This window comes from Macaca fascicularis, chromosome 1 (genome assembly GCF_037993035.2).
Source record: "Macaca fascicularis isolate 582-1 chromosome 1, T2T-MFA8v1.1".
NCBI lineage: Eukaryota > Metazoa > Chordata > Mammalia > Primates > Cercopithecidae > Macaca > Macaca fascicularis.
Window position 1 is genome coordinate 122,360,581 of NC_088375.1, and position 26,443 is coordinate 122,387,023.

The 26,443-nt window shown below is 49.4% G+C and overlaps 1 protein-coding gene across 3 annotated transcripts in view; it reads left to right on the plus strand.

Annotated features, from left to right (window-relative positions):
• Nucleotides 1–12,456: 12,456 nt before the first annotated feature.
• The window catches only part of KCND3 (potassium voltage-gated channel subfamily D member 3), a 220,862-nt gene continuing 206,875 nt past the window's right edge, over nucleotides 12,457–26,443 (plus strand). For 2 of the 3 annotated variants that reach the window (XM_045385237.2, XM_073998817.1), the window contains exons 1-2: nucleotides 12,457–12,695; nucleotides 18,832–20,009. In XM_045385237.2, the coding sequence (XP_045241172.1) occupies nucleotides 18,904–20,009 (1,106 nt within the window). In that variant the 5' untranslated portion in view covers nucleotides 12,457–12,695; nucleotides 18,832–18,903. Of the gene's footprint in view, nucleotides 12,696–18,831; nucleotides 20,010–26,443 lie in introns of those variants that run through there. The other variant, XM_073998823.1, reaches the window with a different exon arrangement.

Sequence of the window (26,443 nt, forward strand, 5' to 3'; positions counted from 1 at the left end):
TCTAGCTTCTAGTCACCCCTCAGGCTTCACTGACCCCAGATGAGGTTTTAGTAAGTCTAACCATCAGTGTAGAATGCAGATTCACTGTCTGTCTTTCTCTTTAAACATGAGCTGTACTCCAAGAACACAAAGTCAGTATCTATCTTGCTCACTACCATACGCCCGGCACAGCAATTGCATATTCAACATTTGTGTGTAAATGAATGAATGAATTGTTTAAGAAGTTTTTATTGAACTAACATTAGCGGATAAAGACCTATCAGTTCAAATAAAATGTTTATTGAATGCCAGGTTGCCAGATTCCTGTTAATATGTAGGCAGGGCAGGGGAATACAGATAAGACAAAGCACGCTGACAGCAAAGCATGGCCAAAACAGCATCTTGAGTTGGGAGTTGCATTCAACTCAGTAGCACTTGAATAGAGTGAAATGAGGAGAAAAGGAATCTTCTAGAGAAAAACAGTAAGTCACTCCCTCTCCTGACCCTCATCACCATCCCACTGATGCAAGCAGTGCTGTAATTCACTAAGAAGGCTGTTGTGTTTCCTTTTCTGTCCACGTCAGGAATCTGGAACAAAGAAGGAGCCTGCTAACATTGAATGTGTATTTGCAAAATTGACTCAGGCATTAGTTAAGAAGTCATTAGCTTACCACTTTGGAGATTCTAGTCTGTCTCAGTGGGAAAAGAGCCCCACGGAGCTATCAGGAAGGGTATTCACTCTCTCATCAACAAAGAATTTAGCATTTTCTAACTTCTTTAAGCTTGTGGCTGTTTTTTTTTTTGTTGTTGTTGTTTTTTCACACCGAGGCTGGCTGTCTCCATTCTTTATGACTCTGGGCATGATTTAACACATACACTTAAAAAATGGAAGAACAGCTTCTTAAATTTGCAGTAAATGTATTGTTCAATAGATTTGATTTACTAGTTATGAGCCATGGAAGAGCCACCATGGCGATTTATTGTCATGTTGTCTCAGGCATTGGAGTCACTGCCTCTATCTGCTCCGATCCCATAAAAGTAATCCAATGAAGTGAAGACCCACAGCACTTCTCGGCACCAGTTTGGATTGTGACTGCCACACCCTATTTTGTATATCAGGCCCCCCTTTCAGATGATGGGATGATGGCAAGTAGGAGGGGGAGTGGGGCATGGCCCGTGGATTTAGTAGCACTTGTTTTACAGTGGCTGGCTGGGGTCAAGGAGCATAGGTTTCTAGGCATTACAGCTTGTGAGAGATTTACAGGGCTCCACTTGCCTCTGGTGACTCTGCAGAGGAATTAAGTCGATGGGAAATGTGTGTGTGCGTGTGTGTGTGTGTGTGTGTGTGCGCGCACGCGCGCGTGCACCTGTGTATGTGTTGAAAGGAGGGAGGGACTGAGACTCACGATTTAGATGGATTGGGAAGGGTCAGCCTCTTGAGAAAAACCTCCACGAAATAGTCTCTGCTTTTGATACCTGAACTGAAAACATCTGCTGTTCCCTAAACATGGCTGGGAAGTGTGGTACGTTCTATAGTGGGAAAGGGGGTGGGAGTGGGGAAGAAGTATTTCCAAGCTAAGCCCTACATGTAGGAGTTAGCTAAACAGACATGGGGAAGGACAGAGTCCCTGCAGAAGGAACAGCCTGAGCAAACACTAAGGGGTAAAAGCAAACCTGTGAGTTTAGAGAACTGCAGCACTTTCAACGTGGCAGGAACACCAGGTTCAAGGGGCCCAGGAGTAGAAAGTGGAAAAGCAGAAGTAATCAATGATTCAGTAACAACAGGAGACATGTTGAGATATGTTTACTGAATTCTGAGGGCAGTGAGAATTATAGAAGGATTTCAGCTAATGGGCAACATTGTTGGATATGTGTTTTTGAAAAATCGCTCTGGCTGCTGTGTGAAATATCCCTAATCCAGGCCAGGAAGTGCAGCCCTGTCAGATGCCAGTATCTTGGCATCTAATGCTCAGCATCTACACAGTTGCTGGGGAGGGAATGATGTGCGGACCCTGCTCTCAGGACTGTCTGGAGAACAGGGTCAGACAGAGCTCCTTCTGTTTGAGGAAGTCATATCCAAATTATGTTACCAGTGAGTACAGGAGGGCCATAGGATGATTGCCTGAGAGTTAACTAGGAAAGGTAAGAAAAAAGATCCAAGGTTCAGGTCAGGGGAGAGGCCTTTATATCTATGACAATCTGATTGCTGGCTATGCTACCCTGCATCCTCTCGTAAGCAGCATCCCTACCTTCTTCCAGCTTTTCTGCGGGGGTCTGAGGAAGGGTGCATTGTGAATGAAGGTCTATCTAAGACAGCATTATCCAACAGAACTTTCTGTGATGACAAAAATGTTCTCTGTCTGCACATTTCCAACGTGGTAGCCATTAGCTACATGAGACTACTGCATACTTGAAACGTAAGCCTGCAATTAAGAAACTGAATTTTTAACTTTATTTTAATTAATTTAAACTTTAATTTAAACAGCCCCATGTGGCTAGTGGCTATCATATTAGCACAAATCTAAGATGCGAGATCTCCTTGAAGACAGTCCTATCACATGCTGAGCATGTAGGTGGTTCTTATAAGCAGTTTTTATTTGTTATGCCTGGAGGCAGTGTGGTTTAGGGGAAGACTTTGGACATTGGCATAGTCAGATTGAATTTAAATCCCATCTGTGCCACTGTATTGGTCAGGCTAGGCTTTACTACTTTAACATGCGTCACCCACATTTCAGCAGTTTCACATAATAAAAATTTATTTATTTATTTATTTTGCTTATTTCACAGTTCAAAGAAGGTTGGGAGGGATCTCTACTTCACATAGTCACCCAGGGACCCAAGTTCCTTCGTTCTTGTGGCTCTGTCCTCTTCTAAGCCCTTGAAATTTTTTCCATTCAGCTAGTGGATGGAGAAAGAAAGAACATGCTAAATTGCCCTAGATGTTTTTTATGGGACTGGCCTATATTACTTTGGCTAGAACTTAGTCAGACGGCCAAACCTAACTGCAAGAGAACCTGGGAAAGTAATCTAACTGTATCTACAGAAAAGAGGAACTGAATTTGATTAGCATCTAGTCAGTCTCTGCCACAAGTAACTACTACCTTAGGTCTTAGTTTTCTTATCTGTAAAATGGAACCAACATGAGAACCGGTGAAAGCTAAATGAAGTAAAGTATGTGGAAAATGATGAATCCAGCTGGGATTCATGACCATGACTCTTTTCTCTCAGCTTGGATCTCATCACAGCTATTGAGCATCATCTCTGCTGACAGAAAAAAAAAAAAAAAAGCTTCACACAGTGGCACCTCTACCAGACATTTTATGGGTTCCTTTTTCTACCCAAGGAAAAGGACAAACTTTGGACAGCATTCAGCAAACCCTTAAGCTTGCCTAACCCAGAGAGAGACCACTCCTGGGCATGTATGCGGGTACTGGCCAAATGTTCTTAGCATCGTGAGGGCGGAAAGAATGACTTCTCTTTTAGAGAGATGGATTTTGTTGGATGTAACAAAGGTGCAATCACAGAAATATTTACAGATGAAATTATATTTGGAATTTGTTTCAAAATTATGGTAGGGGAGTGTATGATTGGCCATGAGTTGGTAACTTTCAAAGCTAAATGACATGTTCATGGGTGTATATTATACAATTCGTTCATCTTTTGTATATGCTTGAAATTTTCCTTGATAACAAATTTAGTTATTTCCCTTTTTTCTTTCTTTATCTTGCAGTCTCAGCTCAAAGAACATAATAAAGAATTCTGTAAGCGCCATGAGGACTCATCTTTAATGAGGATTTTGCAGAGAAGTCCAGAAGTCTCTGATGATTTTGCAGTGTGGGGACAATAGCTGGACTGTCTTTCTTTACTTGTTGATTCACCAAAGCAATTAATGACTTTGTAGCTGAGTCTCCTGCAAACCTAGTGAGGCAAAAACACCCAACTCTAGCCTTGAGCTCTGAAGAAAAAAAATCCACTTGAGTATAAGTATCATAGATGTGCAATGCCGGAAAGGCCTTGGTGCTCATGAGCTGTGTCTGTTTACTAAGAAGAGGTTGGTATATAAAATGAGTGCCCAAATTTCCCTATTACAACACTTTTGCAAAAGCTGGAGACTTGATTTTCCAGCTGCAGAATTCAAACATGGACCACCTTGTTGCTTACAATGCATCAATAGTACCAGTTTTATGAAAGGGCAGGACTCTGCGGAATTGGCAAAAGTCTCCTGGGACCCCAAACTTTCCCCATTACTTTGATGAATGCTTGAAGTACCATCCACTCTATTTCACTGCCTTGGTTTAAGGCTCTATTTCACTGCCTTGGTTTAAGGCTCTGACCTACTACTGCCTTGGTACTGACTACTAAAATGTGAATACTGTATCTCTGGATGAGATGGTCACTTACACATCAGTTCAAATAATTTTATCAGTTCTTGTTAATGAGGAGGAAATGGAGAGAAATGGGCTGAAGCTCAAGGCTACAGAAATGGGGTTGCACAGAATGGAGAGAGGAGCCACTGGGGTGAGGGGAGTATCTAGGGACAGACTTCTCTGATTTCACACATTTACCAAGGTTCAGTAGAAACAGTAATTACATAGAAAGAACTCAGGTGATCTGTCTAAACTACACAATACTGCTTGTAAAGCTGTACCCAGGATTTAAAAGACCTAGTTTCAGACACATGTAGACTCAGTGACAATATTAAAACAGCCAACATTTTTATTTATTATTGTATATGAAACATGTGTATGCATTATCTAACTCAGTCCTCATGAACCTTATGAGTTGATGCCATCATTATCACCCTTTTTGCTAGGTGAGGGAACTGAGCATCAGAGAAAAAAAGTGGTTTGCCCAAATTCACACAGCTGGTGAATGACAGAGCCAAGACTTGAAACCAGGTCTATCCAGAGCCCATATTCTCACCACTAAGCCTCCGCTGTCTCAGATCAGTGATGTGCTTTTCATGCAAGTTTATACGTAAAGTTCAGCAGCCTTTGGTCTTGGCATCTTCCTGAGCCAAGCCATAGTTTGGCTAATACATTTTTGACAGGTCCCCATTTTGGCTTTTATGGTGAGCCATCAGCTTCAGGCAGTCAGGAACATTTTCAATGGACCATGCCCTGGCTGTGCCCAAGGAGGTGATATTCTGAGTATGTGATTGACATTCTGCCAGAAAGGAAAGAAAAGAGTTCTCTGAAAACCAATCTGGTTCAAGAAAAGAACACCGGCAAGGTCTCTGCAGGCAGCATCGACTGAGGGCTCACTTTGTAGATAGGAAAAGCCTTTCCTTTCCTCCCCACTGGAGGAGGGGGGCTTTGGGGCTCTTTTCATCTAGGATCAGCTGAAAATCGAACACCCTCATTCCTTCTTTCTGTCCTCATGCTAGTGCTTAAGATCAATCAGATAGGACATGGAGACCAACCAGTTGACAAATTAATTGCATATTCCCAGTTACACACAATCAAGGGAGCCACGTAAAGTTAAAATAAATTATTAATGTAAATGTACTGAACATCTGCAATGTGCTGAGCACTGAGCTAGGATTCAGAAATGGCTAAGATGACGGTCCTTGCCTTAAACAGCTTGAAGTCCAGAGAGGGATACCACCATGCAGAAAACAAGGCCATACAGGTCATAGGAACCATATTTGAGGTACGCAGGAAGGACTGAAAATCCAAAGTGGGGAATGATTAGTTCATCCCAGGATGCGGGGGAGGACTTTACCAATACTTACGTGACTTTTGTCTTGGTATTTAATGTTTCAGGCTAAGTGGAAGTTTGCTAGGAATACAAAGGAAATAGGAAGTGGTGGAAGGCATTTCTGGAAGAGGGTGCAGCATATACAAAGGCATGAAGATATGAAATTTTGCAGGTAATGAAGAAAAGATCTACATGCTAGAAAGATGTGAGTAAGTAGAAGAAGGTAAGGCTGGAAAGAAAGTGGGGGATATACCATGATAGGAGCAGGGTTTTTTAGAGGAAACAATCGATTACAGAAGGATTAAGGCTGCTGGTGAGATGAAGCATAGAGATGCCTATGTACAAAGATGGAGATGCATGGTGGATCATTACTGGAGCCAGAAGAATGCAGGAAGAAATCATAAGCATCTGAGTAAACTTGAAACCATGGGCTTGCATCAACTCTCCAGGGCAAACGGCAGAGAGAGAAGCAAAGAAGGCCCAGGACAGAAACCTGGGAAACATCAGTACACAAGCAAAAGAAATCACCAGCAGAAAACAAGTCACTGCACCTAAGAGTTATATCCCCAGCCTCCACTCACCCTTCTCCAGATTTTCTAGCAAGAAACTAAACAAATGATTAGGATTTTCCCCCCAACTCCCAGTACCTGTCTCCCCTTCTCATATTTGCTTTCCTCCTTCTCTTTCCTTCTATTCCTTCCCTCGCATCTCCCTCCAAGGGAGGTCTTGATGAGCAGAAAACCTCCACCTGGACTTTGCCTCCCCCAGGAGCTGCCTTGGTTGGAGCAGGGGTCAGGCTGGCAGAAGGTCCACTGGAAGGGCTGACTTTCAGAAGCTCCACTGGAGCCCAGTAACTTGGATGGCTTCTCATTTGCTGTAACTGGTTTAAGTGTATTGATCAATGAGATGACCATTCAGGCCACTACTGGTCTCCAAATGGACTTAGGGCTGCAGGAAGCAAGAGTTCTCCACCCTCAGAAAGGGACGAGAAGCATCTGAACTAGAAGTTGTGAGCATTCAGCCATTGGGGCCACCAATGTTGAATAGCGCCTCCTGGCCTGCAAGCAGGACAACCTGGGCTGATACCTGGCAGACAAAGCCCTGGCCTTCTGAGACTGGGGCAAAGCTCCTCAGTATTTATGCCACCACCTCCTACCCCACCTTGGGAAACTAGAGAAAGCCAAGCCACCCCCAAGCTTTGGAATTCCTCAGGCAGACATCACCCTGAAGAAAAATAGGGTGCATCCCCACCCTGGACATACTGAGCCTCCACCCCTGTATTAGTCCAGATTTATTTGGCTCATGGTTTCTGCAGGCTGTACAAACGCAGCACTAGCATCTGCTTCTGGTGAGGTCCCAGGAAGCTTTTATTCATGGTGGGTGGGAAGGGGAAGCAGATGTGTCACATAGCAAGAGAGGGAGCAAGAGAGAGAGGAGGGATGTGCCAGACACATTACAACAACCAGCTCTCACGTGAACTAATAGAGCAGGGACTCACTCATTACCATGGGGAGGATACCAAGACATGCATGAGGGATATGCTCCCATGACCTGAACACCTCCCACTAGGCCCACCTCCAACACTGGGGATTGCATTTTAACATGAGATTTGGAGGGGACAAATATTCAAACTATGTCAACCCCACACCTAACTTATGGAGGCCAAACACAGGAGAGGACAAGAGTGTTCTCTTACGGAAGCCCCTCTATCTGACTGAGGAGGATACTCTACTTTCAGAAGCAGGGAAACCAAGGATCCTGGGATAGTGGCAAAAGGGAGAGGTCAGAGCTCCAATCTAGCTATGCAGCCTCACATGCTTCTGGAGTGTCCCTCTCCACCAGCTGGTTCTCTATCAATAAAATGATGGTAGTATCTATAGTGCAGGATTATGGAAAATCTATCAAGGAGCCCAACATATGGTGGCTCCTCAACTTACGGCTGATATGCTAAGCCGAGCATTTGCAATGTTGCTTTCATCCCTTGGACAGCCTCCTGTCCTTCAGAGCTCCTCTTGCTGCTAGCAGCTTCCTGTGGGCCCATCTTCTTCCTTTACATGCTCACGAACTGAGGTGAAATAAACTCTAATAGCAACTGAATAAAAGCTCACATGCCCAGCTATGGGAATAAGGGATGGAAGGCAATGGCAGTATGAAAGTGAGAGTATCCCAAACCCAAGGGGATCCTCAGGGAGAACGAGGTGCCACCCTCCTGAGTTTCTCACTGGAGCTCACTTTCATAAAGCCTTGCTTTCAGTGGTTAAATAAGGGAGGCTGGGACCACATGGATAGTGAAGGTCCTGGGACTTACTCGTCAGCATAAAATCGGCTCCCTAGAAATGTCCCATGGGTTTCTGACATGGTCAAGCCCATTCCTCATCTTTACCCCTAGACTCTTCCTCTATTCCTTCAACAGAAATCTCCCTTTTCTGGGACTTACAGAATCAGCTATCTCAGCAAGGTGAACTTGACTCCCTGTGGACTGCGGCCTGGCATTTTTATTGTTACATGCATGGGTGGGTGAGTGACTATATGTGTCCCTGTGTACAATCCGGCAGTTCTATCTTCCTCCTCAGACAGATTTCTTTGCACCTCCTGCCTGCACCACTCCTACCTTGAACAACAACGACCAACAATTATATTGTACTTCCCATGTTCCAGGCACGATTCTAAGCACTTGGTCTGTGTTACTTCATTTAATCTTCACAACCCTATCAAGTAGACAGTATTATTTATTGCCATTTGAGAGAGGAAGAAATCATGGCACAGAGGGATTAAGTACCTTCCACATGATCACACAGCTAGTTAACAGCAGAGGCAGGTTCAAACCCAGGCAGTCTCACCTCAAAGTCTGTGCTTTTTACTTCCAAGGTACATAGCACCCTAAATGTAGAAAGGCTGTAACCCTCAGAGGTACAGCCCACCCCCAAAATTCTTGCCCCAGCATGGGGCAGATTGCTAAAATAGGACAGCTATAAGCAGTGAGGGTGGGAGTGACCCTTAAGGACACCCTGAGGCATATGAGGCATAGCTTCAAAAAGAGATCCTGAACAGAGCAGCCCTGGGAAACAGCCACGCAGACACACCAGCCTGGCACGTCAGCAAAGCAGCAGCCGACTTTGAGCTGGGCTGCCTATTACCCTCACAGTCCACATGGTGACAAGCTTCGCAAATACCGGCCAGAGCCATGGGACTAAAGAAGAATCCTCATGTGTGCACAGCTTGGAAAGGACACACACACAGAGAAAGAATAGTCATCCATAGGAGCACCATCTTTAAATAGAAAAGATAGCCTGAAATACACCCTGAGCTCGCGGGTGCTCACACACACAGACACACACGGCCAGGGCCAGAGGAGTGACTGAACAAATGCCTCAGCTGTGCTGGTGGCAACGGGAGGAAATCTAGTGCCCTGGCAGCTCCTGACTTTCAGTTCCTATTTAAAATGTCTGAATTGGGAGCATCGACAAGCTCCCAAATTAGCTTTTTAAATAGAAGCTGAGAGTTAAAGGAAAAGCGGCCGTGTCATGGGGGAAAAGCAAGTGAAAATCCCGGCCAGGCTGGGACCAGAGGCAGAGGGGGAAGGTGAGGACAGGCAGTGCTGGAAAGATGCAATAGATGACTGGGGACTGGTAGGAGGGACAGCATCTCCTGGGCAGTAGGGCTACTCCAGCTGCCTGAGCCAAGGGGCCTCCTTTCTCCCCATTGCTTGCTCTCATTTTGCAGATCACCTGGTTGTAGGAAGGGCTGGTAAACAAAACTCACACTGGCCTAGACTAGAAATCCCAGTCTTTCCTATTTTCCCTAGATGGTTAAGACAGAAAGGAGAGAATAGTCTACAGCTACCACACTTAAGCAATGAGTTACGAGCTTATGAGGAAAGAGGAGGCAGGTGTCTGGACCAGCGTCTGGTCTTCAAACGGAGCTTACGAGTCTCAGGAGGCCACAACTGTCCCGTTAGTTGACTTTCTGAGGAGAAAAGATGTCCCCAACTGTCTCCTGAGGCCTCCAAACAGTGAGGAAGACTCAACCCCTGAGCTGCCCCCAAGATGCTAAACAACAGAGAGAATGTATAGGAGTTCAAACCTGGGCAGAAAAAAAATATGGGTTTCACTTTCCCGACCTGAACATGGGACGGAGGACTGAAGGAAAGTGCCCCCGCCTCCTGAGTAGTGACCACCCAGGACCCGAGGCACTGTCTCCCCGGGGTCAGAGGAACTGAGGTGTGCAGTTGCCAGAAAATTAGCCCTTCCCCAGAGGGAAGGGAGGAGGGAGGTGGGAGCAGCGCCAGGGCCTTCCCTGAATTCTTCCCCTGTCTGCCAGGGAGTGGCAGTGTTGTTAATCATTATTACTGTATGCAAATCCCACACAGCTCCGGGACTCCTGGCAAACGCTAATGGAGCCCACGCCCACCTCCTGAAGGGCCAATTGTGTACCTTTTAAACTGACAGACTGAAGGGGGCTCCGGAAAAAGTGAGAGTGAGTGAATGAGGGACTCCAAGGTGCCAGGGGCCCACAAAGGCCCAGACCACAATTACCGACTCCCACTCCTTCATCTGGAAGAGGGCTAGGGGTTCTCACAAGCCAGAAGCCCCGTTCCGGATTCAGGGAGGTCGTTTTCCAGCCCTGGGTCTACAGTTGTCCTAGGGTCTAGAACACCCTCGCAGTCTAGAACACCCCCGCGGTCACAACGCACTTTGCGTTCCTCTGCCTCGGCACCCACCTCTCCACACCCAGAAATGTGATCTCTCAAGCCAAGCGTTCCCCGTCCCTGCTGGGGCACCGAGCTGCCTCGCTTCCGGAGCGCCAGGCCGAGATCGGGGGTTCCGGGCACCGAGGCTGGAGACACCGGGAAAGCCGGAGCCGCGGGTCCGCCCAGCGTCTGGGACTGCGCCCTTTGCGCGCCGCCGCCCTGAGGGTGGGAATCTGGGCCGGACACCTGGCCCTGTGGGCCCATGCTGACCTTCCCACTCCCCATCCTGGGTCGACGAGGCACGGGGCAGTGGGGACCCATGGGCTTCATGGAGGGACTGAGGAGCTGGGCGGGCTCCCGTTGGAAGGGGACCGGCTCGGGTGAGAGTTCACGCTCTCAAGTCCAGACTCTCGGTCTGGGTAGTGGGTAGACGTGGCGGAATAGGAGGGCGAATCTCGACCTTCCGATGGTGTCTTCGCCCTCCGAGAGGAGAGCGGCTCATACGTGGGGTTAGAGGCAGTGTGTCCCCTGGGTACCTCTTCAGCCTCTGCACTCGGAGCTGAGAGCCCGGGGCCAGCCGCGAAGCTTGCGCGGTAGGGGGCCCCACCTTGCCAGGTGGCCGGGCTTGGTCTCAGGCAGATGCTGCTGCCCTGTGGACAGTCAGCGAGAAATAGACACACAGCTAGGTGCACACACACCCCACGCGCGCACACGCCGGCGCTCCCTGCCACCTCTCCGTGGGTCCCCAGCCACACACGCCCCCGAACTTACGCTCACGCCGTACTCGCCGCTCCTCCCCACCCCCAAACCCAGCTCACCTTGCCACACTCACCCCCGTGCCCACCCTCGCTGGCACACGCGCTCACACCCGCGTCGGTACACTCCGCCACCTCCAGGCACACCCTAGGATTCCTCCACTCGCCCGGGGAGACGCACCAGGCTCTGCCTCGTTTCCCCACCCCCCGCTCACGCGCGCGCCCCTCTCCACACACACAGACACACACACACGCACTCACACTCTTACACACCCTCGCGCGCGGAGTCACTCCCCCTCGCACGCCCTCGCCCTGGGCACCCTCCCGCGGCGAGACTCCGGGTCCTCCTCCTCTCTCCCTCCGCTGCCTGGCGGCTCGGCTCTCTCCGGCCCGGCGCTCTCCGGCCCGGCCTGGGGCCGCAGGGCCCGCGGGGATCGGAAGAGAGCCGAGGGCGCAGCCTTGCCGCCTCCCCCGGACTCTCCTCTCCTCCCCGCCCCGCCTGCGCCGCGCCCCCACCACCTCCCCCCTCGGGAAAGGGACCTCGAGAGAGGCAGCCCGTGGCCGGCCGGGCTCCGCTCGGCGCGGCGCCGGCAGCGGCGGGGGCAGGGAGCGAGCGAGGGAGCCCGCGAGCCCGCGAGCGGAGCGGCGAGGCGGGGAGGGGACGCACTGCCGAGCCGGGGCTGGAGCGGCGGAGGCTGAGGCTGCGGCAGCGGCGGCGGCGGCAGTGGCGGCGGCAGTGGCGGCGGCAGTGGCGGCGGCAGTGGCGGCGGCAGTGGCGGCGGGGGAGGGAGGGCCCCACGGACGGACGGACGCACGAACCGACCGAGCGAGGGAGGCAGCGAGCGAGACTTCGCTGGCGAGGAGGAGCCGCGCAAGCGGCGGCTGCTGGGCGCTTCCCCGCGCTGCTGGGCGCTCGGCGCCTCCGCGGCCCCCGGCTCCCGGCTGCAGCTTCCTCGCGCGCGCGGGGCGCCGGGCGCGGGGCCCGGGCTGGCTTCGCGGAAGGTAAGAGGGACGCGACCGAGCCTTCTGGAGCCAGGAAGTGCGAGGAGCGCTGCTCCCACGCCTGTTGCTCCGGCTGCCCACGCGGCACCCTCCCACTCCCGCGCCCGGGTGGGTGGGCGCTGGGGCGCCGGAAGGATTGGGGGTGGGGCCCGTGCCGTGGGGGAGCAGGCAGCCGGCCCGGGGGCGTCGGTTCCCTCGGGCTATGGAGCCACCTCCGGGCAGCCAGGCGCTGGGGTTCGGGGGTGGGGTGTGAACCTCTGCCCTCTTTCCATTGGCCTGTCTTCCCTCGGCGGGTGCCAGAGACAGGTGGCGAAGGCTTGCTCCGTCCCCGCTCTTGGTGAGGGGAGAAGGAGAGAAATGGCTGAAAGTGGAAACCGGGAGCGGTTTGGGGCGCTTCGCAAAGTTCTCCAGCCCGGCGAGCCGGCGGTGTGTCTACCAGAGGCTGGGGGCCAGTCCGTCTGGTCCTGCCCGACGCCGCTTCCACCCCGCGAGCTCTGGGAAAGGTCTCTACGTGACGCCAAGGGCCGTCGAGGCCCGGGGAAGGGGGATCGAAAGACTCACTTTGCGAGGTGTTTACATTGGAGGTGGGGGACGGGAAGGGACTGGGCAAAGTTACCTGGACTCAACTAAATTCCTGCGCTTGCTTAGTGTCGACATTTGAATACGATCCAAGATGTTCTGCCTTTATTCCGGGCAGCCCTGATATGTCAGCAACAGGCTGAGGTTCCAGACCTGAAATCGCACAGCAAGAAAAAGGGTCCGTGTATTTCTTAAGAGAGAGCGTCTGAACTTTCTCGGGGTCCTAGGCACAATGCGATGTTTGTAAGACCAGGCATGCGTTGCTGTATTTTGCATGAATGTACGTGATGGTTAAATGTATGCCTTGTTTACCTTACTTCGAGGGAGCCTGTATGTTTACTGTCTGTAGAAAGGGCTCCTGGGTGTGCACGAATTCAATACAAAGCATGTGTACATTTCCCCATGTGGACCTGTTGGCCCACAGGAAGGGAATTGATGTGTTTATTTTTTCCTTGTCTCTACTTGAATGCAACAAAATGCAAGTATACAAGGGACCCCTCTCCCCCACCCCCAGAGAAAGAGGTTGGTAGCTTGTTCCCTTTTGCTCTTAAGGAGGCTGGAGAAAAAGAGTTCAGGAAAGTGCCCTGGCTAGCCTAGGAGTGGCACTGTTGGAGAAGAGGATCTGTGCGTGTGTCCCAAGCCTGTCCCCCAAGGATCCCCAGCTTGTTTCACCTTGTCAGTTTCATGCTTTGCCTACCAAAATCCTGTGAACACAGGAGAAGCCCTCTGGGTCATGGGCACCTTCCGCTGCCCCCAGACCAGCCCTATTCTGAGCTAAGGGATGTGATGTGAGATTGTGGAAAGTAACTTTCCAGATGCTCTCCACTGAGGTCATTGAAGGACAGACCTTGGTGACATGACTTTTTTTGCTGCCTTATGCCTGTACTCAGCTAGGTGTCAAACCCCAGGACAGGCTGTCTGGTCACTCCGCCCACTTTTGGCCTTTTACCTCCAAAACAGAAGCTGTTTAATGGAGTAACTGACTTTTTACAGCAGGGGAAAATGTTTTCCTTTGCCAGGATTTGTCACCTTTTTCATTTCAGAGCTTACCTGTTTTGAATGTCTCTTTTCCAGCCTGCCCCCACCCCCTATCTTTCCCACTGTCAAACTCTTCTGCCAAAAACAAAAATAGCTTCAGATTTTTCATTTGTAAGGCGTCCACGTCCTAGTAAAACCTTGGCATTTGAGGCATGTGCAGTGCCATTGGCTGGAAATGGGGCCGCACTGTTGTGCCTGTTGCAGGAATTCATACCCAGGCCAGCTCCGGAAGGTGTTGGTTCCTGTCAGGGTGCGAACCCTGCTGTATAAGCCATGGAGAAGGCCTACTTGAGTGGGTCATTCCTGCAGGGTTGTGGGGTGGATATGGCCAGTGTAGCCTTGGGTATGTTGTCTGGTGGGACACTTGTCCTCCCCTTTCGCCCTCCAACCCCCACACACAGAGAAAGTAACAATGGGGTAATTGCTCCTTTTTTGGTATGTTTTACCAGGGGGACAGCGGCTGAGCCTCTGGAGGCAGGCAGGTGCTTGCTTGGCCTTCTTTAGGAAGATTGCCCTGGATTCATGCATCGGGTAAACATTTGGCCTTGGGACTGGAAGCTTTTATGGTCTCAAGATAGGGAGGGGTTAATTTTTCCTTCTCCTGAGCTCTCAATTATTCATCTGAAAGCAGTTTGTAAAACACTACCGGTTTTTGGAGATTGGCTTAGGGTAGAGAGGAGAAGGTGATGAGACTCAGCTTGGCAGGGGCAGGTATTAAAACTTGGGAATCCGGGTAGAGCAGGACTAGGAGAATGAAAGGGGAAGGGCATCACCCTCTCAGGGGGCAGAACTCTGTGTCTGGCCACACAGGGTTCCACAGGGTGCCTGTAATTCAGTGGTCTCTTACTTTTTGCCTCTTGAACCCCCTCAAGATTCTGCCTCTCTGAGCTTTATTCTGGGATGAAACAGGATGTTAAAGATCAAAGGTCCAGGGCTGAGAGTCTGGGAACTTGGTCTCCTTTACTCTCTAGGAAGGTGGCCAAGGGTCTGTGGGTAGACCAGGCCTTGAATTGCCCCTGGGTACCAAGTGACACAGGTTATGTGCCCTGTGCAGAGCACCAACCTCAGCAGGAATTCCCAGAACTCCCTTTGCTACCTTGAGGCTCAGGCTAACTCCATCCTCACAGCAACAAGCCCAGATGCTCTACTTCCTTCTTTGCATGGGTGACTGTCATTAAGAGGTCTGAATGAGAACTAAGTTACAGACTTGATGTCCTGGATCCAGTGGAATCAGGGATCATTTGAGCCAAATGGTCTTTTGTCACGTTTCTGTCCAATTCTCAATTTACAGAGGAGGACTCTGAGGCCCAGAGGGTGATCATGGCTTGCTTTCACAAATTGAGGGTGGGATTGAAACTGGAATTGCAAGGCCTCATGAGCCCTTGCTCATTGCTGCCTGGGGAAGATAGGGAAAGGAGTCTCTGCATCTTGCTGTCTTCTGTTGGGAATATCAGTATTGGGCAACACCTAGATCAGGAAAGCCAGTTGGCAGTGAGGTGATCAATGGTCTATTTGAAAATTGTCAGCTCCTATATATACATAGAACTTAGCCACTTTGAAGGAGACTTCTGAACTTCCCTCTCCTTACCTGTAAGCTTTGGGCAGAAAAGCCTCTATCATAGGATTTTAGTGGGAATAAATTAAATATTGTGTGTAAAAGTGTCTCAGACAGTGTCCAGAGCATTGTCGGTGCTCAATAAATGTAACCAACTCTGAATTGGAATCACCTGTGAACAGAGTTGAACTTGTGGACTTGCTTCTCAAACATCCCTTGCCCATTAGAAATAAATCCTAGCTAAGTGCATGCTGAGGAACTACTAAGTCTCCTAATCCTAAACAAAGTATAGTTAGAAGGGTAAATTTCTTCTAGAAAGAAATACAATGCAGGATGTGTTCCCGACTCGTCTATCAGTAGCATGTGAATTACCCACTGCCATGCATGAACGACCTCCATTCTTTCCTCAGTTCCTCGGTTCCAGTAATCAGGAGCTCATCAGGCCTGTGCTGTTTTTCTGTTCTGAGCAGTGACACTTACGGGAAATGTCATTGTCATTCCTGTTATCTTCTGTAGCATCTGACTCAACCTCCCTTTATTAGAGAGAGAAGGGCCCTGTGACAATTCCCTTTAGCATGCAGATGGGGAAACTGAGGCAGAGATTGGCTTCTTTAGAAAACTTGACTGAGTCAGAGGCAGATACTTGAATTGGATTCTTTTGATTCAGATCTGTCTTCAGATTTTACTGTCTGTTTGGAGACAGAACGCTCACCCTTGGCAACCCCTGAAATATATTAGCAAGGCATAGAGTAAAGTTAATGGGGAAAAAATGGCACCTATAAAACTGGGGTCCCAGCTCAAGCACCTACTGATGCAGTGCACTATGCTGCCTTCTGGGTTGTGATATGAAAGTGGAGGCATCTCGGCCTTTGCCCAGAAGAGCTTAGCGTGGGATAGGGAAGGTTGGGGAGTGGTCTGGCTGTACTCTTGAACTCCACATTGAGTCTGCCTGGCTTTAATGGCTGCGCCTACTTATTACATCCTTTAGACAATTATTACAACTCCTTATGCTTCATCTTTCTTTTGTAGAAAAAATATGGCCTACAGTGGTGTCTACTCCTCAGGGTTGTTGGTGAGATCTCTTGAGATGCTCAATGTAAGTGTGTGGTACTGTGCCCGGCACACCGTCAGCCCTCAGCAGACTGCCTGAGGTGGAATCCCTATTCTGCCGCTTTGGGGTTGTTAGACTGCTATGTCTCAGTAAGCTTTAGCTTTCCTTATCTATGAAATGGGGGACACAACAGACTCTTCTTCCTAGGGTTGCTGTGAGGGTTAAATGAGATAATCTATGGGAGATAGTTAGTGTAATGCCTTGCATAGTGTAAGTGCTCAATTGTTAGTCATTGTTAATAATATGTGTATAAAGTATGTGTAATCCTAGCTGTGGGGTGATAGGTGCTAGGGAAGAGGGCAAACAATAAGTCAAGACCCCAGAGGAAGAAGAGAATCTCATAGTGGGGAGAGGAGAAGGCATCACAGAGAGGGTGATGAATAGGTAGGATTCTAATAGGAGGGTTCCAGGGGAAGGATATTCTCATGAGAAGGAAGAGTGGTCCAGAGGCAGACCTCCCCAGGGTCTGTCCATGAACAGGTCTTGGTCTTATTGCTGGAGACTAGGACGGGTACCTGGGCCATTGGGCTGGAGTATGAAGCTAGGATCTATTTGTGGGAATACTGGAATGCCAGGCCAGGAGTTTGGACTTTATTTTGTAGGTCATGGGGTAACATACAATCAGAACCTTGCTTTAGGGAGATAACACTGAGCAGAATGGATTTCAGGGGAACAGGAGAAACCGGGTGGGGTGTGAGAGTGAGCGACAAGAAGGTCCATGGGAAGGAGGCCCGAGGGACTTTGGGCCTTCATGAGGGCAGTAAGAGCTATTGCCTATTATTTGGCAACTCTTTAGAGAAAAATGGTCAAGGTGACAGCCCTGCGGTTAGGGATGTCATGAAGAAAAGGCGAACAGCAGCTTTTTACAAGGAGGCAGGTTCTGTTTAAACCTGTCCACTTCAGAGGCATCTGAGCAGAAAAGTCCAGTGGCAGCTCAGGAGTTTGAGGGAGGTAGAGATCTGAAAAACCTCGAAGAGTTGGGAGTCAGGAGAAGGTGAAGCAGGTTTATAGGGAGAGATGAAGATCGACTCCCTATACAAGTCTTTGTGTAACAGAAAAAATTTTCCAAGACTCACCTCTTCCTCATTTATTTAAACATAGAATCACAGCAGCTGAATTCTAGAGGGCCCAAATAATTCCGAGTTAGGATTTGTTCTGTGTGATCAGTTTAGGATTAGTAGAGATGAGTGTGTCAACCCCAAACAATTTCCAATTTCTGTTACGTGTGTTTCTGTGTCACCACATGCCTTCCCACAGATGGTATACATTTGGGGACTGCAGAGCGATTTCACTATCATCTTTTAAAAGCCAGATTTGGAAAGGTAAATCTGCTTCCCAAAGCCAAATATAATTCTCCGTGCTATTGCTCCCTCTGTCCACACAGGTAATGGGGAAGTGCTTATGCAGTGTGGTTTAGAGAGGTAAAGGGACAGGGTGGCCCGACTCTGGAAAAATCTGAGGGTGGAGTGGGGGCCAGGTGAGAGAGGCTGCCATGGGAAGGAGTGTTGTTATATAACCTGAGGGAGCTATGGATGGTGGGCAGATGGAGACGGGAGGAGAGGAATCTAGGGACGGCAGTGAGCGTGGATCGGCTTCCTCTGGGGAGGGAAAGAGACGATGCATCGAAGTCAGTGAACCAAGAAGCCAAGATGCCCTTCACAGAGCAGGGAAAGAGACCCCGCCTGGCCTCACCACCTTTCCCACATCTTTCCATCATGGCTCTGAGGGTCTGAGGGGAAAAATTTGATACTAGGTTGCTAGGGCAAGGAGTAGGGGCTGAGTGTCCCACAGAGTAGCACTTTGTCAGGGAGAGCCTTCTCCATGGGAGTTGGGGAGAGAACCTCACAATCCTGGTGGTCACCTGCCATCTCAGAGAATATTCTGGGCTTGGGCAGCCCCAGCATCCTCCTCACCAGGGAGGTGTAGAAAGAATTGTTTACCTGATCTCCCTCATCTACACCCCATTCCTGATTATCCCAGTGGGTGAAAGAGTGAAATAAAAATTAGCATGTTTATCCCACTTTTAAATTCATTTAATAAGAACTCATTTACCCTCTTCCAATTTAAATTGGTAATAACGCCATAACCTTTCAGAGCTGATTATTACCCACATCTTGCCAGATCTTCCTGCTAAAGAGGCCTTCCCTCCAAATGCTTCTGAGCCCTCTTGGAACTTGACGATTTGTTAGGCAGTCAGCAACATCTGGCGATCCTACCCAGCTGAGCTCTGGGAGCTAGGTGTTCTCCCAGTGTCTGGATGGCAAAGAATCAAGTCACCTCTCTGTGGGGGGATTTCAGTTTTATTAATCTGCCCTGGAGACTTTGGCCGTTTCACTCACCAATGATCCTTTCCTGTGTCCCATTTCTTACCTGCCGGTCGATATGGACTCACCCCTTCTCTCTCTCCCTTCCTGTCTCCCAGGGTTTGCTGAACTAACTCCAAGCTGGTGTGCACAGTGTCCGCGCGGCTGCCGGCCCAAGAGCTGGAGTCACCATGGCAGCCGGAGTTGCGGCCTGGCTGCCTTTTGCCCGGGCTGCGGCCATCGGGTGGATGCCGGTGGCCAACTGCCCCATGCCCCTGGCCCCGGCCGACAAGAACAAGCGGCAGGATGAACTGATCGTCCTCAACGTGAGTGGGCGGAGGTTCCAGACCTGGAGGACCACGCTGGAGCGCTACCCGGACACCCTGCTGGGCAGCACGGAGAAGGAGTTCTTCTTCAACGAGGACACCAAGGAGTACTTCTTCGACCGGGACCCCGAGGTGTTCCGCTGCGTGCTCAACTTCTACCGCACGGGGAAGCTGCACTACCCGCGCTACGAATGCATCTCTGCCTACGACGATGAGCTGGCCTTCTACGGCATCCTCCCTGAGATCATCGGGGACTGCTGCTACGAGGAGTACAAGGACCGTAAGAGGGAGAACGCCGAGCGGCTCATGGACGACAATGACTCGGAGAACAACCAGGAGTCCATGCCCTCGCTCAGCTTCCGCCAGACCATGTGGCGGGCCTTCGAGAACCCCCACACCAGCACGCTGGCCCTGGTCTTCTACTACGTGACTGGCTTCTTCATCGCCGTCTCGGTCATCACCAATGTGGTGGAGACGGTGCCGTGCGGCACGGTCCCGGGCAGCAAGGAGCTGCCGTGCGGGGAGCGCTACTCGGTGGCCTTCTTCTGCCTGGACACGGCGTGCGTCATGATCTTCACCGTGGAGTACCTCCTGCGGCTCTTCGCGGCACCCAGCCGCTACCGCTTCATCCGCAGCGTCATGAGCATCATCGACGTGGTGGCCATCATGCCCTACTATATCGGCCTGGTCATGACCAACAATGAGGACGTGTCCGGCGCCTTCGTCACGCTCCGGGTCTTCCGCGTCTTCAGGATCTTCAAGTTTTCCCGCCACTCCCAGGGCCTGCGGATCCTGGGCTACACACTGAAGAGCTGTGCCTCCGAACTGGGCTTTCTCCTCTTCTCCCTCACCATGGCCATCATCATCTTTGCCACTGTGATGTTTTATGCCGAGAAGGGCTCCTCGGCCAGCAAGTTCACAAGCATCCCTGCCTCATTTTGGTACACCATTGTCACCATGACCACACTGGGGTAAGTCAGCACTGGTGGATGAAACCAGGATGGAGGTTGGAGGACAGCTGGATGGCCTCTGAAGCCTTGATGGTGTCACCATGGGGAGAGGAGGAGGGAGTCCCTTACCCAGGTGGTGGGGGCAGGGGGAGTTGCTGTATGGGAAAGGGAAAGCCCATGAGTAATCTGTTTGGGGGTGGTGGCTTGATGGGAATTGAGTTTTCTTTTTGAGGTGGGGGCATGTGTTTTATAGAACTAAGAAAATTAAGTCACCAATTCTTTTTTCAGCCGTGCCTTGTGTGCGTGTGAAGTCTCGGGGTGAGGTGATGTCTGCATTCGTATATGCATCTGTGCATATAGGGGCTGCTTGGGGAGAAGGTCAGGGCAGTGGTTGGGGAGGGAGGAGACTGTTGAGAAGTTGGGCGGGTTCAGATGTCCATTAGCAGAAGACACCAAGAGCACTCTTTTTGGATCCTTTCTGCATTTTTTCTTTGTAGTATATTTGCAGGCCATTTTCCCATTTGTCGTGCTTTTCTCCTGTGCTGCCACAGACACTCAAGGGTTCAGTAGCTCTGAGCAGACTTTCTCTAAGTGACTCTGAACCTGGATTTTCCGCAAAGTGAGGCACCTGGTTTATTCTTTCTTTCTAAAGCAGTATCGGTCTTGCTTTCTTAGTCTGAGTCAGTGATTGAATGACCTGGGTGACTGTGAGATGGTCTGAAGGGATCATGTGGTCAGACACAGAAGCAGGGACATCAGAAGGAGGGACAGGTGCTCGGGGAGGTCATGGTAATTCTGTCTCTCTGAGGTCCCCTCTCCAGCTGAGGTCACAGAAATGTATCCATGATGCTGGGATGTGAAGCTTTCCATCAGAGGAAGGGAGCTCGGGAAAGAGATTTTAATCTTCACCCTAACAGGACTAGAGCCAGTAGAGATGGCTTTATGGAAACATAGATTTCTTAGGGGTTTCTGCCTCAGCTATTAGAAACCATGGAGCTGAATGCAAAATCCCTCCACAATTCATATACTGGGTCTATATTTGCTTAGGCCAGGAAGCGTTATATTGCTGATGGAGAATTCATGAAGCTTTTTATTTTGTCTTTGACAGTTTGGTTGGTGGTGTCCTGGTGATTTTATTTCATTTTTTTTCCTGGCCAAAACCCGGAGGCAGTAGTGTCGGGTTTTCCATAGTGCTGCATATGCTTATTGGGAATGACTGAGCAGGTGATGAGAACTTTTAAAATGATTACATTTGTCATTCTGCCACACAGGAGAGTGAGGGAGTAGCAAGGGGAAGAGCAAGGGTGTCACCATCCATTTGTGAAGGCCACATTTGATTAAGGCATTGCCTTTACTTCTCATCTGTCTGACAGAACCACCCTGCCCCTTCCTCCCACTCCAACACACACACACACACACACACACACACACACACACACACACACACACACACATCAAATGGCTGCTCGCCCAGAGTGGGTAAGAATGTTTGGTCATTTGACCTTGTTTCTCTTGGTTCAGGTGGCAGATGTGGGCTTTTTGGCGCAGTGGGGTATTTTGGGGATAAAATGGGCTGGAGAAGTTGTGCTGTCAGGAGGTCATCTTTATCCCTTTTAGGCTGACCCTAGCCATCCCTTCACCTTCCTGAAGGGGACCTCACCCGTGGTCAGACACCTCACTTCCACTTCTAGTCAAGCTCCTGATATGGTTCTGACTGCCCAGTGCCCTCAGATGCCCCTTGATGGGACTCATGACACCAGAGAGATCCTTCAGGATAGCCATGTGGAGGAAAACAGGCATGCTGATAACCACCTGCTCGTTGCTTTTTATTAGTAGTATAACAGCATATGATTGTCTACTATATGTCGACAGTGTACTAAGAACTTCGCATATATTATCTCTTTAAGTTTTTACAACAGCCCTGCAAGGTTGGAAAAAATTCTATACCCTATGAAGATGCAGAAGTTGAGGCTCAGAGAGATTATATAAACTTCCATAGTCACATAGCTGATAAGGAGCAGAACTAATTTTCAAATACCAATCTGGCTGCTTCAGTGCCCTTTCTCCTTTCACCCTACTACTCATTCCCGTGCCATCAGGTCCCCTAGGTAGAAATCAGACCTTCAGGGTTATTACTTTTTTATTATGGCCTCAGGGTGTGATACTCTCTTCTAGTCATATTGCCAGTCAAGAAAGCATCAGCCCAATGAGTATTATGTGTCAGGCACTGTACCAGACACACGGCGATTTTAAAAATAAAGCATTTCCTTCTGAGCAGTTTAAATACTGCCTAGAAATTAATGGCGATTAATCCATGTTTTAATGCTCTGGGGAAACCGCTGACTTCTTTTATCATTCACCCTGTAGATTAAGGGGCAAGTCCAGCATCAAGGTGGACTATCTTGATCTCATTTTTACTTTCTTGGGAGGGCACTGGTAGATTCTGCTGGAGGGTGAAAGGAAGGGTGCCTGCATTAGGGAGAAGCGTGTTTTCCCTGAATGTGGACCTGGTGGGCTCCCTCACCCCACATCTGACAATGAACAAGTTTGTTTTACCTTCCCAATGCATTTAAATGTCTAGCTTCTGGGAGGAGAAACAAACGGGCAAGAAAGGAAACCTTTAGTAGTGTCTTCCTTGAACTCAGATAAGTAATGAGAAAGCAACCTTTTTCTTTCCCTCTGTCCTGGCTAGTGCAGCTCATTGCTGGGTCAGGCTACTTTGACTTTGACCTGAGTTGGCAGTTGACACCATTACCAGGCTCGTTGCTTGGTTATACATAGCAAGTGCTTGGCAAAATGCTTTTAATGGATGAACCAGTGTGAATGGAGTGACTCTTCCATTTGTTTGACCTGATACTATTCTCAGTCCCTTCTAGACCTACTTGTTCTCTCTAGAAGGTGGATCTGAGATTTGAGCCTGCACAGCCTGAAGCCCCCTCAGATATATGTATTCTGCCCCAGCCCTGGTCCCCCAGGAGGGAGGAGAGCAGCCTTTACTTGGTGTCTGATCTATTCCCTGCGCTGCCCTGCAGTACTGTGGAGATCTTCTTGTCTTTACTGGACGTTTTGCTGACTTGACCCTGGAAACTTTTCCCTCTTCCGTGGCTAGTTTCTGTCCTGACCACATTCATGGTTAATTGTAGCCTTGTTCAACCATTCCAGAAAGTCCATCTTTTTCTTACTCTACATGGCATTTGAGTCCCAAGTGGCCATGGAATACCAAGGACCAATATCTTGCCATCATTCAGTTGCTTCCAACAGCTCCCAGTAGACATCTACCTCTTCCTTTCTCCAGACACTCCCTTCCCTGGTCCTTCCCTGAGTTCCTGTTTCCAGTCCGGAGCGGGACTGTCTCCAGCTCTTCTGCAGGGCAGAGCCGACTGATGCACGGAGAGCTGATACACGGAGTAAAGGCATTCACTCTTCCTGCTCTGGTTGCCCTCTCTGCCTGCTTTCCCAGCACCTCGTTGATGAGTTACTCAGGTGTCCTCCAGGGAGAGATCTCCTGGAACCAATTATTACCGTTTAGTTAATATCTCAGAATACCTTAAGCACACAAGAACAATAACAGCCCAGCTGCTGTCAGGGCTTGAGGATGGCTTTCCTTTGCAGCCTCTTGTGCTATTGGGAAAGACCCTTGATGCTCTGCCCAGGTTTCCCTTGAGCCCCCTGACAGCTGAGTTCCCAAATGCCCCATTTGAGGATTAATTTCCATCCTCATAATTGACGCTATAAATAAAATCAATCCTCAGTTATCTCAGTTAACAGAGGGAAGGGATAACATAGAACTCCCAATTTTAAATAAGACCAACCTAACTACTTTGAGAATGCATTATATGACGTAAACTCTCTCAAAGCAGATTTCCCTTCTTAATTTCATTTGGCATCATGATTGTCCCGGACAGTCCATGGGAGAAGCTCCGGAGGGTCTGGGAAAGAGGAGAGCATGTGGGAGGAAAGCCTTGCGAGCAAGCATCCACAAGTACCAGGGGAGGCCAGCTCCAGGCCTGGTTTGGATGAGGCTGCTCTTGGGTATCTTCGGGAGGGGTTCAGAGCAGTGTCTGATCCTGATGAGATGGCCCACTGCTACTGGTTGTCTCGGTTATGTAATTGAGACCAGCAGCCTGTCTGTCACCCCGTGCTCTGAGATGAGAGAGCATTTGACAGTGTCCAAAAATCACTTTAATGAAAACAGAATTGATTTTTACTTCTTCCAAGGAGGAAGCCGCCTCCAGGTGATTTGCATTTCACTTTAAAACATAATCCTGGAAGGGGCCTGCCTGAGGTTCCAAGAGACAGGGAGACTAAGCCTGGGAGATCGATACAGGCACACTACAGAATGGGGTACTTGATAAGCCTCCCCATAGTGCCAGAAGTAGAGCCAGTCTGAGATCTGTTTTTGTTAACCCTTCAGTACCTGAAATTTTATCTGCACCTTTATCTACTGCCTCCAGAGCCCATCAACGCTCCTCCCAATGCCCAAGCACCTTGGCCCCAGGACGCTGGCTAATAGTGTCCACCTACCTGGGGGTGGGTCCCTGCCTAGGGGACTTTTATCTGAGGACACCTATTGGGAACAGAAGACCTCAAAGCCTTTTCTTTGTTGACATTTCTCTGTTGACATTTCTTTGTTGACAGTTCTCTGGTGCTGAAATTCTTAAGCGAGGGTGCAGAACTGCATCTCAACAAGGAATCTTTCATTCGTTCAACATTTATTGAGTGCCTCCTACACTCCAGGCAGCATGGCAGGCTCTGAGAATACACAGGCACTATGATTGCACATCAGCCAATGTAAGGCTCAGGCAACATGAATTGAATGAGACCCAGTTCTCTACCTTTGAACTTGAATACTCTTTCTGGTGCTCCAGAGACTACCCTTCACTCTGCTTCTGTGTCTGGCTGATACACATTATCCTTCAGACTCAGCCCCGTGTCACCTCCAGGAGCTGGGTACACTTCTTTTGCCTCCTCTTGTAGCCCTTGCATTACTCTGTCTTGTCATTGCCACATTTTGTGAACTTCAGCTGTTTATGTGTCTTTCCCCCAGGATGTGAGCTCTCTGTTCCAGAGATCATGCATGATTCGTGCCTTACACAGAGCTTGATATATAGTGTGTCTCAATTAAGTATTTGTTCACTCAGGTTCGTTTGTTTAGTTTTCTCATTTGATAACCATCTTCTGCCAATATGAGAACCAATGAACATGCTATCTACATGTTAGCTATATAGTCATGTCAGACATGGTATTTGTAGACAGAGTAGAGACAGGGAGGTCAGGCAGGGCATTCTGTGGTTCTGATTTTAGGCTTAGCAGGGTTGGGGCTTTCTTACAAGGGAAGTTTGCATCCAACTCTTGGCTACCTGGCTACGCTTTTTCCTGCAGACTCTGGGGCCAGGGAGGAGGAGAAGGGGGGCCATAGGTAAGCCCCTCTACCCATGATGTTTTTCTCCATTCAGTTATTTACTCAACAAATGTTTATTGAGCACCTACTAGGCACTGGGAATACAGCAGAGAAGAAAATAGTCTCTGATCTTGTGGAGCTTACATTCTAGTGGACAGCACCCAACAGCAAATAAACAAATACATCTTATCAGGCTGCAGAGAAAATTAAAGCCTGATATGACAATTGTGGAGTGCTGATTGTGCGGGGTTGGGCATAGCAAGGGATAGTTGCTATTTCATGTTAGGAGGTCAATAAGGGCCTCTCAGATATTCGAGCAGAGACCTGAAGGAATGAGGATAGCTTGGGGAACAGCATTCCAGGCAGAGGGAATAGCAAATGCAAAGTCCAACAGGCAAAGTCTAACAGGCAGGAGGGGCCTTGGTATGCTGTTCTTGAAAAGGTAAGAAGGTCCAAATGGTCAAGCTGCAAGAGCAGGGGACAGGAGAGTACCAGGAGATGAGTCCAGAGAGGTAACAGGGGAATCAGCTCATGTAGGGTCCTCATGACGACCACAAGAACTTTGTCTTTACTCTGCTTGGCATGGAGGGTTTTGAGCCACTGACTTCCATTTTTAAAGGATTGCTCTGGCTGCCAGATAGTAAATACCTTGTAAGGGAGAAGCTAACGCAATAATCCAGGCAAGAAATCAAGGTGGCTGGGACTGAGGGTGGCGGCAGTGGAAATGGGAGAAGCGAGCAATTCTGCATATATTTGAATGTAGAGGCACCAGGAAGCTTTCTCAGGAAGTGCTTGTTGGTCCTGCTCCCACCAAGCCAGCTGAAAACTTCACCAGCTCCCACAACAGGGGACTGGCTCAGAAGACACAGTCCTAAAGATCTTCTCGGGCCGGGCGCGGTGGCTCAAGCCTGTAATCCCAGCACTTTGGGAGGCCGAGACGGGCGGATCGCGAGGTCAGGAGTTCGAGACCATCCTGGCTAACACGGTGAAACCCCGTCTCTACTAAAAAATACAAAAAACTAGCCGGGCGAGGTGGCGGGCGCCTGTAGTCCCG